The sequence below is a fragment of the Anastrepha obliqua genome, chromosome 1 (assembly GCF_027943255.1).
Source record: "Anastrepha obliqua isolate idAnaObli1 chromosome 1, idAnaObli1_1.0, whole genome shotgun sequence".
NCBI classification, from domain to species: domain Eukaryota; kingdom Metazoa; phylum Arthropoda; class Insecta; order Diptera; family Tephritidae; genus Anastrepha; species Anastrepha obliqua.
This window is the reverse complement of record NC_072892.1, coordinates 76,959,089-76,974,329: the sequence shown is the minus strand read 5'-3', so window position 1 is coordinate 76,974,329 and position 15,241 is coordinate 76,959,089. Positions and strand designations below refer to the sequence as shown.

Here is a 15,241-nt window from a genome sequence, read left to right as displayed (position 1 = left end):
AAATCTAAGAAAAAATCGAAAAACAATATTTTATATTACTTTTATGAAAATAGTTAATACAAAAAAAATTAATTATTTCATAATTGGTTGTTATTCCCTGACCAATTATGAAGAGAAACTGAGTTATCCGGTTAAAATATATTCATTTTCCAGGTTTTTACATGAAATCTACGAAAAAGTATTTTTTTCCCATGCAAAATACATGGGATATTTCAAAGCCCCGGCGGCACCATTAAATATGGTCTGATTAAAAAAAAAAAATACGGGTCTTTTTATTTTTCATTCTTTACCATTATGGGGGGCGGCAGCATAAAAATTTTAATATAAATTTTTTCCCATGCATTTTTGGACCACCCTAATATACATATATCCATATACAGATTGCTTCTGATTTTTTCTGGGATTGCCGCACGGCAGAAGTTGATACGGATAAGATGATATGCTGTACGATATACTGTTCTTTTATTTAATGGAGTGCCAGTACCAGCACCCCACGTACAAAATATTTTTTGTCCGAGATTGTGGCTCTTCTCAAGCCAACTGATGCATGTTTGACTTAAACTCCTACGTATCTAAATATCGTAGTAAACATAAAAATAAGAAATCATACCATGGAGAAACAATACACGTAATCATGGATTTTTTCAAACTTCAACGATCCCGGCTTCCAAAAAGAGCCGAAGAAAATTGTAAATCTTTTTCGTAACTTTTTCCGTGCTTCTCACTGTCGTTGGCAATTTGTATATTTTTATATATAACACTTGGGCTGAAAAGTCCCGGGCCTAAAAATGAAAATACGTTTTGTTTTTGTTCACAATTAGCTTTATTCATTAACGTAATTTCCATCAAGAACAGCGCAATCATTCCAGCGTCGCTCTAACATTTCAATACCACTTTTGTAGAACGATTTATATTTTGCCTCAAAATATGCCTCAGTTTCAGCGATAACCTTTTCATTCGAGCTAAATTTCTTACCGGCTGCGAACAGCCAGTAGTCGTTGGGAATCACATCTGGCGGAAAAGATCCCGGTTTATTATGGCCGAACACTACTCAGGATCATCAAGAAGATCTTGCTTTGATCAACAGTGAGTAAACGCGACACTCACTTTATAGCTTTCTTATAGTCAAATGCTCATGAAATTTAAAGCCAATATGTTCTTTCGATATCTTTACGATGTAAGCTAACTCACGCAACTTCACTTGAATCGTCATTGAAAACGATTTTGTAGTTTTTTTTAATGATTTCTGGTGTTATCGCCTCATTTGGACGTCCACTGCCTCATGCATCATTGGTGTCTCTACGACAACGTTTGAAGTCAGCAAACCATCCCCATAACTCTTTTCAAGCTATTGCTTCGCTTGAACGCTTGTTTTGAAAATGACAAACGTAGCGACAATCTTAGCAGAGTAACTCTCGAACTAATGAATAGAATATATTGACAGCTGTTTTTGCAGGTTACTACTAACTGAAAAAGAGGTGAATGCAATAAAACTAGTGCCATCTAAGTGTTAGGACCGTGACTTTTCAGCCCATGTTTTAAGATGTCTGGTTTCCCCCCTGGGTCGACTCATCTTGAGCTACTTAATAAATCCGTGATATTCTCTTGGGAAAGCTACTTTTTATTTTAAAGCAAATTCTAAGGAAAAGTACTCAATAACCTAGAAATGAAATCTTTTGCTACAAAAAGTTAGCAGGCAACACTCGTTCAAACATTATTATTTATTTATTTAATCTGCTTATACATATATAAAGCCTAACAATAAGAAATAAAATTTCAAATCCTGTTTGATGCGTTATTAGCTCAAGTTCTGTGATTGAACCCTGTTGGACAAATGTCGCCCTTCAAAGGCTGGTTAGGCTCTGCTTTACAGAAGGTATTTACCAACGGATTTTTGTGATTTCGATGTTTCAGCTTTGACCATAGGTATTTGAAAGACTCTATATATATTTACCGTAATGCTCTTAGCGTTTTGGACTGAATTATGTTAATGTTCGTACATTGGCCTTATAATAGTAAAAGGTGGCGCAAAATTAACTTTGTCTTTGAATAATTTTTTTTACTAAATAAAAATAATTATTTTGAGTGATAGACTTCTTTATTTTGACTTTTATCGCTCCATTGTTTGTCTCTTTACATACTGCTGTGCAGTTCACAAGTGTAAAATATGATTGACGTACAACGCCATTTGTAAAAATTATAAATGTTCGAATAGGAACATTAATTTTGCTCCACCTTGTATTATATTTGAGGACTTTATAATCTAAGCTCCACGCCGATTTTTTGGTTAGTACACAGTCTAATGTTTCTAGTTTAATTTGCAATACCTTCGATGTTCTATCAGAACAGGCTACTATATCAACAAAACCAAGCGTTTAAAGACAGCAAACCTTCAATAATAAACCACACAAATTTAATAATACACCAGCGCGGTTTAGTAATAACCAAGCTAACAAAAGACCACTTTCTCAAATAATACCGCTTTCTAACAAAATTTAAAGGGTTTATAGTACTGAAACAATGAAAAGGTGCAATATCTTGTAGAATACTACGACACCTCGCACAGACATCAATGCGAATTTGATAAAAAAAACGGAGTGCCCTCTAGCGATAACATCAATTTTTTAAACTAAAATCCTCACTGCCATACATATTTTCGTTTTAAAATAAAAAGTTACATTGAACTAAAAAATTTATTACAAACCTTATTAAAAACTAAACTAAATTAAATTTAAAAAAATTAAAAACTTTTGATGCCATTTTTACTATCTCGTGCCAGAGTTCATGAGTGGTTGTGAGGACATAAATGACAATGAACTATGGGTCGTCCAAAATCAGTAATCACCAAAAACTCCATCGAAATTATTCGTGAATTTATGAAAAAGGAACCGAAGTCATAGTTGAAAGTCATGGAATCGGCGTTGATTATCTCTAAAACATCGATTTATCGCATTTTAACTGATCATTTGGGCTTACGGAAGGTCTGTGCACGTTTGATTCCGCCAAGTTAACTGAGGACCAAAAATTGCTCAGAATTCAACATTCGAAAGACTTCATTTAAGAGGCGAGAACAGACGAAAACCTCCTTTACAACATTGTAACTGGTGGTGAAACGTGGTGTTTCCAACATGAACCTGAAACTAAGCGTGAAAGTGCCAAGTGAAAGGCCCCAAACGAGCCACTATCCAAAAAATCGCTTTTGGAGAAGTAAAAAATCGAGTCGATGCTTTTCTATCTTGGCATTTTGAAGCATTTGTTGCATCGGATTTGTCGAACTCCCCCTGAATATCGCGAAGGAGGAAGCTGGCGCTTATTGCTGTATAATGCACCATCTCATCGATCCACTGTTGTGACTCATTTTTTGACATTTTGACCGCGTTCACTTAATATGGCTCCCTGTGACTTCTATCCATTCGGAAAATTGCATTTGGCCATGAAAGGAAAACATTTTGCGTCGGTAGAGGCCATCCAAAAGGTTTGTTAAAAATATAATACTATTATTATTCGGCCGCCGTAGCCGAATGGGTTGGTGCGTGATCACCATTCGGAATTCACTGAGAGGTCGTTGGTTCGAATCTCGGTGAAAGCAAAATTAATAAAAACATTTTTCTAATAGCGGTCGCCCCTCGGCAGGCAATGGCAAACCTCCGAGTGTATTTCTGCCATGAAAAAGCTCCTCATAAAAATATCTGCCGTTCGGAGTCGGCTTGAAACTGTAGGTCCCTCCATTTGTGGAACAACACCAAGACGCACACCACAAATAGGAGGAGGAGCTCGGCCAAACACCTAACAGAAGTGTACGCGCCAATTATTTATTTTTTTTTTATTATTTTACATTACTCAAAAAATGCAAATATTCTTATATGCAAATGTCCTAATAATCCTCCGACGTCGAAAAAGAAGATTCTTCAGAGTTGAAAAAATTCCCTATAGTAATCGACTACTGCAATTAAATCAGATATCACCACTATCCTAACCAATCTAGGTTCGGCTTAAGAAATGAGCATGCTATTGTCCAACGCACCTGGAACGATGTGAAAAGAGAACATATCGGTGTTCGATGTTACGTCTATATCGATGACAATTATTTTCAGTGAAAGTTAAGAACAGCATTTTAATGATCTTAAGATGATCACACATGACACTCTCAAAAGACTACATTTAAAAGCACAGTTCGATAAATGTGAATGTATCAAAGAAGGAATGGAATTTATTGGTATAATAATTAGTTGAAATGGTATCTACACTACGGTATCTCACGCCATAATAAATTTCCAAGGACCAGAAACCTTCTTTTTGGGAATGACTGAACATTATCGCAAAATTTATAAAAGCACACGGTCAAATTCCAAAACCTCTCACGGAAATACTAATAGGTAAACTGGAAAGAATATACAAAAATCAATCTAAAGTAAGACCTTAGCCAAAAGTATTAGGAAACCCACTAAAATAAAAGTAATTTCAAATGAGGCCACCAAAGTGACCGTTGCTTTCTGCAGATGTGTCACTAGTGTGTTTAACCTTTGATTACAACAATAAACTGTATTATGGGAAAAGCCATGGCATACTTGATGTGTAAAGTCTAAAAAGTGTCATTTTTAAAAGTATACTTAAAATATTTTGGCATTTTAAATTTGATAGTCAATAATTTCTTTTTATCGAAATAACTAAAAAAAATCAACTTTGTTACGACGAAATAGTGAGAATCCAAGTTTTAAGTGAGGAAGGAAAGTATCAGGTTGAGATTGCCAATTTGGTGGGATGTTCGCGCTGCGCAGTCGAATGTATCAAATAAATCAAAAACTGAGGAAAAACACCTCACTAGTGTACGCGAGTCTGCCAAGGATCGTAAAAAATACTCTCTGCCCTTGCAGCTGATCTGTCGGAAGAAATTGAAAAGAATCGGAGAGAAACCATGGTTTTCAGAAAAAGCTTTTAAAATAGGCTCCCCGATACCAACATTTTATAGAGGAAGATTGATCAAATGTTCTGTGGTTTGATGATTTGGTCTTCGAGTTAGTTTACATCATTTTAAAATATCAACAACCATAGCATCCTACCCTAGTCCGAGGAAATAACCCAAATCTTATAAAACGGCTTTTTTCTTTTCCTACAGGTATTTGTAACACCAGGAGTGACATTCGTGATGCGGCGGATTGCCGAGGAATAACATCCAGATTGCGAGGTACCCGCTGATTAGCAAGGGGAGGAAGCAATATGATGTGGGGATGTATGACTGCTGATGGGTCAAAAGTACATAAATATACAAGGTGAAGTCCAAAATAAATAAGACTGAGCTAAAATAGAAACGACAGGAGCTTTGTTCTGATAACTTCGAGTTTATTTATTCAAAATAGGCTCCTCTGGCCTCGATCTAAAAGCTTTTCGAAAGAGTGTTTCAGGTTATTGATCAGAATGTCCTTCAGGATATCGGTACAAACCTTTGGGATGGCCTCTACGGACGCAAAACTTTTCTTTCCATGGCCAAATGCAATTTTCCGAATAGGTAGAAGTCACAAGGAGCCATATCATGCGAATACGGTGAGTGACTGATGGTTAAAATGCGGTTTCTAGTCAAAAAATCAGTCACAAGAGTGGATCGATGGGATGGTGCATTATCATGCATTAATCATCAGGTTCCTCCTTCACGGTATTCAGGGTTAATTCGATGCAAAAATCGCTTCAAAACGCTAGGATAGAAAATTGCATTCACGGTTTGGCCTGTTGGCACGAACTACTTGTGGACAATTCCCTTGGAATCGTAAAAACAAATGAGCATCAACTTGATTTTTGACTTCTTCAAGCGCGATTTTTTGGGTGATGCCTCGTCTGCATCCTTCCATTTGTCACTTTGACGCTTAGTTTAAGGTTCATGTTGGAAACTCCACGTTTCATCACCAGTTAAAATGTTGTAAAGAAAGTTCTCGTCTTGTCTCGCCTCTTTAATGCGGTTTTTTCGAATGTAGAATTCTGAGCAATTTTTGGTCCTCAGTTAACTTGTGCGGAATGAAATGTGCACAGACCTTTCGGAAGCCCAAATGATCATTTAAAATGCGATAATTCGATGTTTTGGAGATATTGAACTCCGATTCCATGAATTTCAACGATGATTTCAGTTTTTGACAAATTTACGAACAATTTCGATGGAGTTTTCGGTAATTACTGATTTTGGGCGGCCCGTATGTTCATTGTCATTTATGTCCTCACAACCATCTCTGAAACGTGTAAACCACTCATGAACTCTGGCACGAGATAGACAATCGACATAAACTTTTTTCATCAATTCGAATGTTTCGGTAAACGTTTTACCAATTTTAAAACAAAATTTGATATTGGCCCCTATTATGAGTTGCATTCGATCTTCGATATTCGTTGGTTGTCGAAGATCGAAAATCGAATATCAATTTGGTATTATGAGCGGTGCAGCCCTGTCGAAATTTTCGTTGAATACCGAATTTAGAGTCGAATGCAATTTTGCTTTCGACTGTGTTGCGTATTGTGGGTAAACTTGTTAAAATGTAAGTTGTTTTCGATTATTTATGGTTTTATAGTAACAAAATAATAAATATATACTAATTTTGCTAATTTTATGCAGGTCGAAAGTCGTGAGTTCCAAACAGCAATTAGAAAGGCTAGTTTCATTAATGGAAGAGAATCCACAATTCGCAAAAGGGATTTGCACCAAAGTTCATGCAGCAAAAAAATGGGAGGAATTTACAACGGAGTTGAATTGCTTGGGACCACCAGTTAGAACGGCAGCAAAATGGATTAAGGTTAATAATGGTTTTTTTTTTTGTGATGTTTATAGAAATACATTTTTATTTTCCCTAGGCAGGTATGGGCTGAAATACGTAGAGGAACTGAAATACATATTTTTTTCGAATGACGAATAATTGAATAAAGAAAATTTATAACAAAAATAAAACAGAAACTGTGGCGTAAAGGTTTCTTCTTAATACTTTTTAGATTTTTCTATAATGTTCAAGAGATTTCATCTCTTATGCTGTATTTGCTATAAAAATGTGCTTTTCTTTGTTGTAGATCAGCCTCTGTACTACTAAATTGTATCCATCTTTGGCAAATATAATTTTCCAGGACATCTATTATTTCCGATAGCACAACATACACAGTGGCTTGAGCAAGTCCTAGCATACCTTCATTACCAATACTCACTTGGTACGATCCCTGATCATAAAATCGCAGAACTGTGGCTAGCTTTAAAATATTTTGAATGGATTTGGCTCGGGTGCACTGCTGCAACTGGTTTTCTGTACTGGACAGTAGGTTCGTAAACGCCTCTTTAGATAATCTAAAGTTCTTTAAAAATCTATAAGGAAATTTCTGTAATATTAAGTACGTCAACACATTTTGAAAATTCTAAACGTACTCAGTGGAAGCCATTTCTAGGGGGTTGGATGCACCCCTCAACTGTTTTCTACTTCTAGCTAGTTCCACTAATCTTTCATCGTCCGATGAATCGTCGAACCACAACTCCGTTGTACTCATTTTCACATAAATTACTTTTTTTAACTTTTAAAAATAATGTTAGCAAAGAATTTCAACACAATCGGGTTGTCTTTTATGTTGATTTGCTGTATCAGCTGAGAAAAAATTATCTATTGTAAATGCGTCGAGCGATCGAAATTCACAATAGTCCTATTCTTCAACGAATGAGCACCATAATACCAAATGAAAATTCGTTCGATCAGCACTTTCGACTACAGTCGAAGATCGAATGTTGCTCATAATAGGGGCCATTAACTCTTTGTTCGAAACCCATTTTTGTACCGATGATACAAACATACTGACACTTTAGACGCAATAACTTCGCTTCCACTGAACCGAATGTCACCAAGCTTTCACTGGAAGTTAGCTAGGGATGTAACTTCCAACGCACTAACTCATTAAATAACATTTCTATGACGCCAGTCTTGTTTATTTTGGACTTCACCTTGTATTATAAACTGCACTTTTACTCTGGTTAACGCGCATTTTCGGCGACGCTAATTTAGATACAGTTCAATTCCAACAAGACAATGCTCTTTTTGACAAATCAGCGACCACGATGCGTTATTTTGGAGAAACATTGTTTTGTTAGATCGGCCAGCAGAGTCTCCAGATCTAAACCGCATAGACCACATGTGGGTTATTTTAGAACGTAATGCCCCAGAGCATTGCCGCTGTTATTAAAGCAAAGGGTAGACCTTCTAAAATTTAATGGTTTTATCATTAATTCCTTTTATTTATACTGATTTATTAATAAAATATCACTACTTCACTTAAAACTTCATTTAAAACGAAAAATTCAGTAATTAATGAGGTGTCTAATACTTTTAGCCAAGGCTATGTAAATTTAACAGTACAAGTAGCAACCTTTAAAGAAATTAAAAATTGCTTGCCATCTGATGATAATTTACTTCCCTAACCAGACTTTGCCAAAGGCTTTGAGTTGACCACGAACGCTTCCAATTACGCTTTAGGAGCTGTACTCTCCAAGGCAGCAGACGTATTTTCTTAGAATTAGAAAAACATAATCATGAACAATTTTACAAATCAGGCAATTGAGCATCGTTGCTGGCTCCCTTTCAAGGCTACCGACTTCTAATTTAAATTCAATTACTGTACACAGTAGCGAAAGCTCTTCAGAAAACTTAATTCTTCATTAGAAATGTCAACCAGTACATCTATATATATAAAAATGAAATGATGTTCGTTTGTCCGCATTTTTTTGGGCCGATACGAGGCCAATTTTATTCGTTCTTTTTTCATATTATAGGGATCCACTAGGGGAAGGTTTTTAGCAAAAAAAAATTTCTTTTAAATATTTTCTTCATATAAAAAAAAGAAAAAATCAAAATATTGTCCAAAACAAAACTTGCTCGATTGTTAGATTAAAGTAAGTTTCGAATCGACATTCATTTTATGTGTACAACTTTTTTTGAATTTTTTGTATTTGTATTGTGATACAGAAATGTATTGTATACAGAAATTTCAAATGATTCGAATGAAAATTTTTTTTTTTTTTTTATTTCTTCCATAAAATATTACACCTGTCGTTAGACAATAAGTAATTTGATTTACAAAAAGATGGAATGAGAGTGATATTGAAGGGCCAATGCCCCCAAGCTCATTTAGAAGAAATATATACATATTATTTAAAAACAAGTGGTTAACAAACAATGATATATACGATTAGTTGACAATTGATTACAAGGATTTTGCAAGATCTGTTGGTGTTTGACGGTTAAGCCGACTTTGGGTAGATTTTTCTTTATTTGGTAGTCTTCTCATCATAGGATTTGTATGCGTTTATAGTCTATTTATGTGTCTTCTGCTAGCGCTTTGTATTGTTTCATCAATAGTATCGATGTCAAGGTCGCGATGAATATCTGCGTTAGGTATGTACCAAGGTGCATTAGTTAAGGTCCTAAGTATTTATGAAAATAATGTTTCAATTCAATTGAGCAATGCTTTCTTTGACCAATTCTATATGGAAATGAATGCGTTTGCAAACGATGTTTTCGGATATGAACAAATGTTGGAATCGAATGAAAAAGGAAAGAAACGCGAAATGATAAAAAAAATTCTTGGAAAATTTAAAATGAATGGTGCTTCATTGGAAAAATTCAAAGGTAATAAGAACATACACAAGATAAAGTTAGAATTCGAATTTTTAGATTTATTTTGTTTATTTCTCATTTTTTTCAGAAGCACACCACACAACAACTCATTCCAACTCTGATTTTGAAATCCTGTTGGAATTGGTGATCGATAATTTTGTCACTATAATGGTCAATGGAAATTTGCGTGTATCAGACCCTGCATATTATTTACCATATCAACTTTTTATGGAACATATGGACCAAATGAACACAAAAAAATAATTTAGTTTTGTTTTGATTTTTTGCAACATTTTGGTTTTCAGTTAATACAATAAGAACAATATTGTTTTTTCGTGAACACAAAATTCTAAATTTATTACGTTGTTTGTTTAGAATTTTTTTAGAAAAAAAGTAAATTTTTTGGTTTTGAGGAAATTTGTTTATTGTTGCTATTTGTGAAAGCGTAGATATTTGTAAGTATTTGACTATAATCCTAAAAGTTAATGGAATACCACTATGACACATAGAAAACATTTTTTCAAAGGGGTGTTTGTTTTCAAAAATTTTGAAGAAATAAAGTAAAATAAAAAAATTTCGAAAGCATGAAATTTTTTGAAAACCAAATTTTCCTCAAAAAGATAAGAGAAATTTCTTCGAAGAGGTGTATTTTCTAAAATTATAAAAAAAAAAATTCAAAAATTTTAAACAAATAAAATAAAATAAAACTTTTTCAAGGGTATGAAATTTTTTCAAAACAAAATTTTCTGAAAACGCAACAAATTTAAAAAAAAAAAAATGTGTTTTCAAAGCATTTCATATTCCACTATTAATAGAGAATACATTTTTTCGAGGGGTTGTTTTTCAAAGCGGAAAAAAATCTTTTTTAACAAATCAATTTAAACTTTTACAAAAGTATGAAATTTTTTCAAGAACAAAATTTTCTCGAAAACGTTAAATTAAAAAAAATAATTTTATTTAATTTTCAGCAATTAACTGAGAAGAAATTTGTTAGAGCGAAGTGTTTTTCAAAACTTCAAAAAAAACTTTTTAACCAAAAAAAATAAACCTTTTTTCAAAAACAACAGGAATGATAACATTGCCTAACAATTTCTGCACTTTTGCACAGTCTAAAGAGGCATTGATACAGAGTGTATTTCCAAACATAGTTCAACATTACAAAAACCATGATTGACTCAGCGAAAAAGCAATTTTAGCTGGGAAAAATAAGGACGTCAATGATATAAATTCAGCTATTTTAGATCAAATACCTGGTGACATAGTTGCGTATAAGTCAATGGACACTATTACTGATCAAGATGAGGTCGTAAATTATCCAACTGAATTCTTAAACTCACTCGATTTGCCATTCTTACCACCTCATAATTTACGATTAAAAATTGGAGCACCGATTATTATGCTGCGCAACATTAGTGTGCCACGACTTTGCAACGGTACCAGACTCGCTGTGAAGAAGCTAATGGGTAACGTTATCGAAGCAACAATTTTGAAAGGGAAGTACAAAGGAGAAGACATTTTGATACCCTGAATTCCACTGACTCCGGCGGATTTACCATTCGATTTCAAACGTTTGCAGTTCCCTATTCGCCTTGCCTTCGCTATGAGAATTAATAAGGCGCAAGGACAGTCTCTACAAATGTGCGGTATTAATTTAGAATACCCAATTTTTTCTCATGGACAATTGTATGTAGCTTGCTCCCGAGTTGGCAAACCATCGTTATTATTCACGCGAAAGATGAAAAAACCAAAAACGTTGTCTACCAAAAAGTGTTACAATAAAGTTCGAATGAAATTGTATCAAAGAATTTGCTTTGTTTCGTATTAATTTTATTCTCTTTCAGCAAATCATTGAATTTATCGTCTAGCGAAGCGGGCGAGGGTACGCTAGTATATTACAAATTTGAAATAATTTTCCATAGACAAGAAACTACAGATTATAAAGCCAGAGACAAAATTTTGTTGGGCAGAATAAACCAATAATAAGAACCAAACTCGTAAAAAGGTACAAAGAAGAAATAGTTAAAGACAACAGGCACTCCACAGTAACCATGGAATCAGGAAAATAGTACATAAAGTCCGTATACAAAACTAACGCATTCATATTTTCTTTTCTTCTTAGAAGACTAAATTCCTTAACCCTCTACTTAATTTGCTACGGTTCGTTTGAAGTACTCGACTACTCATAGTCTGATAAGGAATCCCACACGATATTAACCTTACCGAATACTCGATCATCCCAGGAGACATAAATACTCACCACAATAAAAAATACCCCACCATCCCACACTTTACATCCATACATTGCAGAAAAGGTAAAATAATAACTGCCACCATTAACAACATAAAACGTACAAATAGAAGAAATCGATCATTACATTTCATAGAATCAGCATCGAAATGGGTTGCTGGGAACACTGACCATGATGGCCTTGTCGCTATCAATAAAAAATTTGAGGAAATAATAGAAAATAATTCAACAATTTGCAATCAATACGAACATTTTTTAAATAATTAAAAACCTTACTCAAGTAAGTAACACAATAATAAAAACATTAAAAAATAGTGAAGAAACATAAGTTTAAGTAGAGACAATAAAAGAAGAAATATGGAGCTTTAATAGAGCAATACATATTACCAAATTACATTTTACATATTGTAATAAATAGTTACATAATCTCAAAGAACTCACAAAATAAATACATATGTAAAGTTTTGAGAAGAAAATATGCTGTTTCCTTCTCTGCAAGAATCACTAAATTTTGCAGATATTCAACCGGAAAAGACATTTGTAAATCTATTACAATTAAACATTTAAGTAAAAATTGCACTATTTTGAAAGTTATATTTGAAAACTTATTAAAATTTAATAGCAAATACTATGGCCTAAAAACATCTGTAGAGAAATAAATAACTAAAAATATGTAAACAAGATGAAACTGAAAACTGAGAAAATGAAAAATGCATAAAAATGTATTAGAAATTCATGCAGAAATAAAAAATGGATTGATTTTGCTAAATAATTTTAACGGAAAATTTACAAATACTAACAATATCCCAAGGAATGTGAAGGGATCGTATTTTATAAAATCGTTAAATGAAACAATAACAATAAACAATTTAAGTTTAGAAGTTCGCTGCCTGAGACCGTTCTTCTTCTTATTCAGAATACGAGGAAGTGCTATTATTAAAATTCATGAGAGAGCTAAATATTAAAAACGTTAAAAAATAAAATTCTTTAAATTTGCTAATTAAATTCAACATGCTAACTCATTTTGGGCTTTTAACCTTTTAACATGCAGGACACGCAAATCAGCCAATTATTATTCAAAGCACAGATTATGGTATGTTCATATGCCACAAAAAAATAAGCAAAAAAACAATCGGGGACGATCGGAATTTCGGAGGGATTTGTTAACACAGCATAAATTCCATTCACACATTATTCTATTGACAGCAATTTCCCAATATTACCTATTCATATTTGAATTCATAAAGGAATAGAATTTAAGCCCACTATTAATGAGTATAATCGTTTACTGGAAAATTTCACTAGTTAATAATTAGTGATGCTAAAAATTTAATGCTCTACCCCTGCGTCTGCTTCGGATGCAATTTGAAACTTTCTCAAATAAATTGAAGTGTTTAGATTAAATGAAGACTCCGAGAATGAGACTGAAGAAGCGATTTGCAGAAGGATATTAATGAAATTGAAGGTTATGCACCAAAACAGGTTGACACAATACGCCTCCCGTATATGTGGTTACTGAAAAAAATATATAAAAAAGACTTCGCCGGGGCCGCGCTACGAAAGTGAAACTTCTTTTGATTCATTTTAATCGTTCCATAATGCTGATAGTTGTATGCTTCAATCTTAACATACAAATAAAAGATAGCATTACATAACACTAGGTTGAGCAGGCTATCGTCAATATTTCCACGGTTTTAGGTTCCGCAGCACAGTGGCATACGTTTCATGAGATGAAATGACGTGAGTTAATGAAACTCACCTCTCTCATAGCCAACACCCTTATACTCCCCAGATGTATGTAGGCTATATCCATAACTTATACCATATAACTGCAAATAAACAGGGAGTAGCGATACTTGTTAGGAAAAATATTCCAAACAAATTAGTTCAAATTCAGTCCAGTATTTCAACATTAGCAGTTTAGCCATGACCATGTACATTCCTCTCACCCAAGAATTTTCCTCAGTGGAAATCACGCGCATCTTTTGTAATTTCTCCTCCCAATTCATTCTGTGCGGTGATCTAAATGCTTGGAATACCATTTGGGGGCCAATGGGCACCCGGGTACTACCCGGAGCAAACACAAGGGTTAAGATGAGGTGAACTCAGAAACTTATTATTAAAGATCGCAAATTTGAAAGTTGCAAAATAATGATTAAATATTCATTTTAGATCAAGCCCATAAGGATTCCGGTCCCTGATGCTGAGCGTACACTGCAACTAGATAGCTACCAATCAAATAAATCAAAATCAACTACCTTTGAGCAGCTTGTGGTACAGGTGATTTAATTTTGTATTTCACTTCTACTTCGGAGGCATTCTGCTTTAATAGTTTTTCAGCGTCATCCAACTGAGCGTAGCTTTCTCCGAAGTTGTTGGGCAGTACCTCACTAGGATTACAAAGATTGTCCGGATTTCCCAACAAATTCATACCACATATAAAATCGGCTTGGAACGGCCAGCATAACAAGGTCCGAACAATTCGGGGTAATTTAATCTCACATTCGACATAGGCCTTAGCAAATGCTCCACGACAACGTTGTTCGCCTCTTGTTAGCTGCATTTTACATCGGTCTTCAAATTTTTTGGAATATGTCCTTTGTATATACTCTTCCATATTTTCGACTTTACGACGAGGTAATACATAATTTGGATCAAGGTATGCTCCCTCTACTTCTGCACGCATTGGTTCCAAGATTTCACTTATTTTTTCAAAAGACGTTCCTACATCAGCCACATCACCCTTCATAGCAGCTAAAGTGTTTTGAAATGGTTTCGTCATGAGATCCAACCGGGTCTTTGTCAAGTTATATGTGAGTGTTGTGGCACAAGCAAATACGTGAACAACTTCTCCACCATTTGCTGCCAAATTAGCTATAGGCCCTGAAAATGTATGAATGGAAACAAAATTGTGAAATATAAAAACATGTTTTGTTTTAAATACCTGATATGATGAATGCGAAGCTCAAAGCTCTTAAATAACTTCTTCCAGATTTGCCTGCCATTCCAGCCAGTATTAAAAAGCTGATACATTTTATACTCGAAGTGAATAAAAAGCCTATTCCTGTTTTGAAAATGTATGCCATGCCGCAGTGCAAATAAACATAATATAAACTCTTCGAATATCGTGCTTACCAATTAAAGCGTCCATTGCTGCTAATATTACGATAGATGCTTTCAGAGAAAAATTCAAGTTAAGTAGAAGTAACCACCACAGGACCGTAGCTACGCAAACTCCAACAAAAAAACTGCAAACGTATCGTGTCTTTGTCCAATTTTCGAGATTTGGACTCAACAATATACAGTAGAACGGACGACATTTCTCAACAAGCAATAAACAAATTTTTTTTCTTAAACAATAAAACATTTTCAG

The 15,241-nt window shown here is 34.2% G+C and overlaps 1 protein-coding gene across 4 annotated transcripts in view; it reads right to left on the bottom strand.

Moving 5' to 3' along the window:
- Positions 1-15,241, bottom strand: part of LOC129245730 (protein sneaky) — a 29,491-nt gene extending 14,250 nt beyond the window's left edge. For all 4 annotated transcript variants that reach the window (XM_054884075.1, XM_054884091.1, XM_054884101.1 and 1 more), the window contains exons 1-3: positions 15,004-15,241; positions 14,813-14,932; positions 14,127-14,751 (exon numbers count right to left, since the gene is read on the bottom strand). In XM_054884075.1, the coding sequence (XP_054740050.1) occupies positions 14,127-14,751; positions 14,813-14,932; positions 15,004-15,235 (977 nt within the window). In that variant the 5' untranslated portion in view covers positions 15,236-15,241. The remainder of the gene's footprint in view (positions 1-14,126; positions 14,752-14,812; positions 14,933-15,003) is intronic.